Here is a 2,704-nt window from a genome sequence, read left to right as displayed (position 1 = left end):
TCTGCTCCTGACCTTACCCCTCTCTTCTCCTTACCCCTCTTTTCTCATTACCCCTCTCTTCTCCCCTCCCCTCTTTTCTTCTTACCCCTCTCTTCTCATTACCCCTCTCTTCTCATTACCCCTCTCTTCTCCTCTCTCTTCTCATTACTCCTCTCTTACCCCTCTCTTCCCCTCTCTCTTCTCCCCTCTCCTCTCTCTTCTCATTACCCCTCTCTCTCTCTCATTACTCCTCTCTCTTCTCCTTACCCCTCTCTTCTCCCCTCTCTTCTCATTACTCCTCTCTTCTCATGTGTCTCTCTCATTACTCCTCTCTTCTCCTCTCTCTTCTCATTACTCCTCTCTTCTCCTTGCCCCTCTCTCCCAATCCTCTCCAGCAGCCCTAGTGCGACTCTCCAATAGGAACAGGCGTCGCTAATAGATGCAAATGTTCCTGAAAAGACCAGGCAAAATATGAAAGAAGTCATTTGCTGGGGAGTAAATCACAGAAAACTGTTTATGAACTGGCAAGTCCCCTTCTTGGAAATGTAAAGCGAGAAGTCTTTAAGTGGGTGCATCATTTTTTTTATTTATTTATTTTTTACTTTTTTTTTTTTTTTATAACAACAACCCAAAAAAAAAAGAAAGGAAAGAAGGGGGGGTGTAATATCATCCAAACGTAGACTTTTGATTGTCCCCCCTTTCTTCTCTACTTGTGGAAATCACAGGCTCTCCAGCCAGCTCCTTAAGCTTCTCTGGTGTTTGTAGGAAAAAAAACGAAATTAACATGAGCTCTTATTTCGTCAATTCTCTCTTCTCCAAGTACAAAACCGGCGACTCTTTGCGCCCCAATTACTATGATTGCGGCTTTACGCAGACAGACTTGGGAGGCAGAGCTACAGTGGTGTATGGAGCCAGTGCTGGGGGAACATTTCAGCACCCGGGGCAGATTCAGGATTTTTACCATGGAACACCTTCTCTTTCTTCTCCCACTTACCAGCAGAACCCCTGTGCTGTGACTTGTCACGGCGACCCCGGCAGCTTCTATGGATACGACCCCTTACAGAGGCAGAGCCTGTTCAGCAGCCAAGAGTCGGACTTAGTGCAATACAGTGAGTGCAAAGTGGCCTCGGCTGGGCTGGGGGAAGAGGCAGAGAGCTCAGAACAGAGTCCTTCTCCGACCCAGCTCTTCCCATGGATGAGACCACAAGGTGAGCCATAAAGTCCCTCCAGATACTTTTTACTGCTTTATGGGGGATCGTTGTGTTCTTGTCAATTGCTTTATAGTTTAATTGCCGGATGGATGTTTTGTTTTTTTATGGCTGGACACTTCCCAGGCTTTAACACCCTCAACAGCCCCCTTTGTAATTGTTCCTGGGCAGCTGGGCTTGACAGTTGGGTGGTGGGATCTCAAAGCGCCTGTTTTACCCCTCTCCACCCCATTGTCCCCCACCCATAGTTTCCTTTCCCTTGTTGCCCTTGTCTAATTCTTGAAGCCTCTTTTGGTTTCCAGCAGCCGCCGGACGCAGGAGGGGACGGCAGACCTACAGTCGCTACCAGACGCTGGAGCTGGAGAAAGAGTTTCTCTTCAACCCCTACTTGACCCGAAAGCGGAGGATTGAGGTGTCGCACGCCCTGGGACTGACTGAGAGACAGGTCAAAATCTGGTTCCAGAACCGGAGGATGAAATGGAAAAAGGAGAACAATAAAGACAAGTTCCCCAGCAGCAAATGTGAACAGGAGGAACTGGAGAAACAGAAAATGGAGAGGGCGCAAGAGACAGAGGAAGTCTTGGAAGGACAAAAAGGGGAAAAGAGCAATTAAAATCGCACCCAGGAGTAGTAGCGACTCTTTGCGATTTTTAGCGAACGGTCAGGAGGAGACACCGATATCTGCTGTGACCCCCCCCCCCATGCTGTCTGGTACAACAATAGCCAGTGCCCCCCCATCACAAGACAAGGCAGAAGCTGCTAAGCGGCTCCTCTGTTCAGAACAAAAAATGCAGTGACCTTAGTGTTTGTGTTTAACGCAATAGCTTTTTGTGGATCATAATCTGTGTGGGGGGGGGGTGTTGTTTGGTTTAGAAGTTTGTTGTGTGCACTTTGTGTGATTCCTGTGTTCCTTTCTGAAAATCCGCAAAACAAAAGACAAACCAACAACATGAAACTGCCTAATTGAGATGTAGACCTTCCCCTGACACACGGCTAGGATGCCCCCTCTCCTCATCATGGTCCCCAGCCATGGCCAGAGGAACCCTCTTTAGTTAGCATGCTCTCAGCCACCCCACTTGTGCTTATTATTAGGGCAACTGTAGACAGATTTCTGTGACCTGTGTACGTGGAATTCATTTTTATTGGGAGGGGGGGTGATTTGATTGTTCGATCCACTTTGTTCTGTTGTCTAAACATGGAAGCGACGGAAGAAGAAGCGCTAATAAAGTTTACAAGAGGGAATCTGTGGCACCGTGCGATTTTGTCTTGTATAAATGGGGTCCCTGGGCTCAGCCAGCAGGGGGACACTGGGGACAGTGAGGGATGAAAGGGAGCGCGAGACATTGGGAAACTCTGGAGAACAGTGAGAAGGGATCACTTGGAAACCATAAAAATGGGCATCACATTAAAAAAAAATAGAAGATTTCTGCATCTGTCAGATGCCGAAAAACTTAACAGGTAAACTCACTGTGTGTCCACTTGTAGTTTAGTTATGTGCAGAAAAATTGCAGTGGATG

The 2,704-nt window shown here is 47.6% G+C and overlaps 1 protein-coding gene across 2 annotated transcripts; it reads left to right on the top strand.

Moving 5' to 3' along the window:
- Window positions 1-312: 312 nt before the first annotated feature.
- Window positions 313-2,429, top strand: LOC108700806 (homeobox protein Hox-B8). 2 transcript variants are annotated; one of them, XM_018234776.2, is made up of 2 exons: window positions 313-1,187; window positions 1,493-2,429. In XM_018234776.2, the coding sequence occupies exons 1-2, from the start codon at window positions 764-766 to the stop codon at window positions 1,798-1,800; spliced, it is 732 nt and encodes a 243-aa protein (XP_018090265.1). In that variant the 5' UTR covers window positions 313-763; the 3' UTR covers window positions 1,801-2,429. The 2 variants fall into 2 exon arrangements, with proteins under 2 accessions (XP_018090265.1, XP_018090264.1); XM_018234775.2 differs by having other exon boundaries at window positions 315-1,187; window positions 1,490-2,429.
- The last annotated feature ends 275 nt before the right edge of the window (window positions 2,430-2,704 follow it).

Source organism: Xenopus laevis, chromosome 9_10L, assembly GCF_017654675.1.
Source record: "Xenopus laevis strain J_2021 chromosome 9_10L, Xenopus_laevis_v10.1, whole genome shotgun sequence".
Taxonomy (NCBI): Eukaryota; Metazoa; Chordata; class Amphibia; order Anura; family Pipidae; genus Xenopus; species Xenopus laevis.
This window is presented reverse-complemented; position numbering and strand designations above follow the sequence as displayed.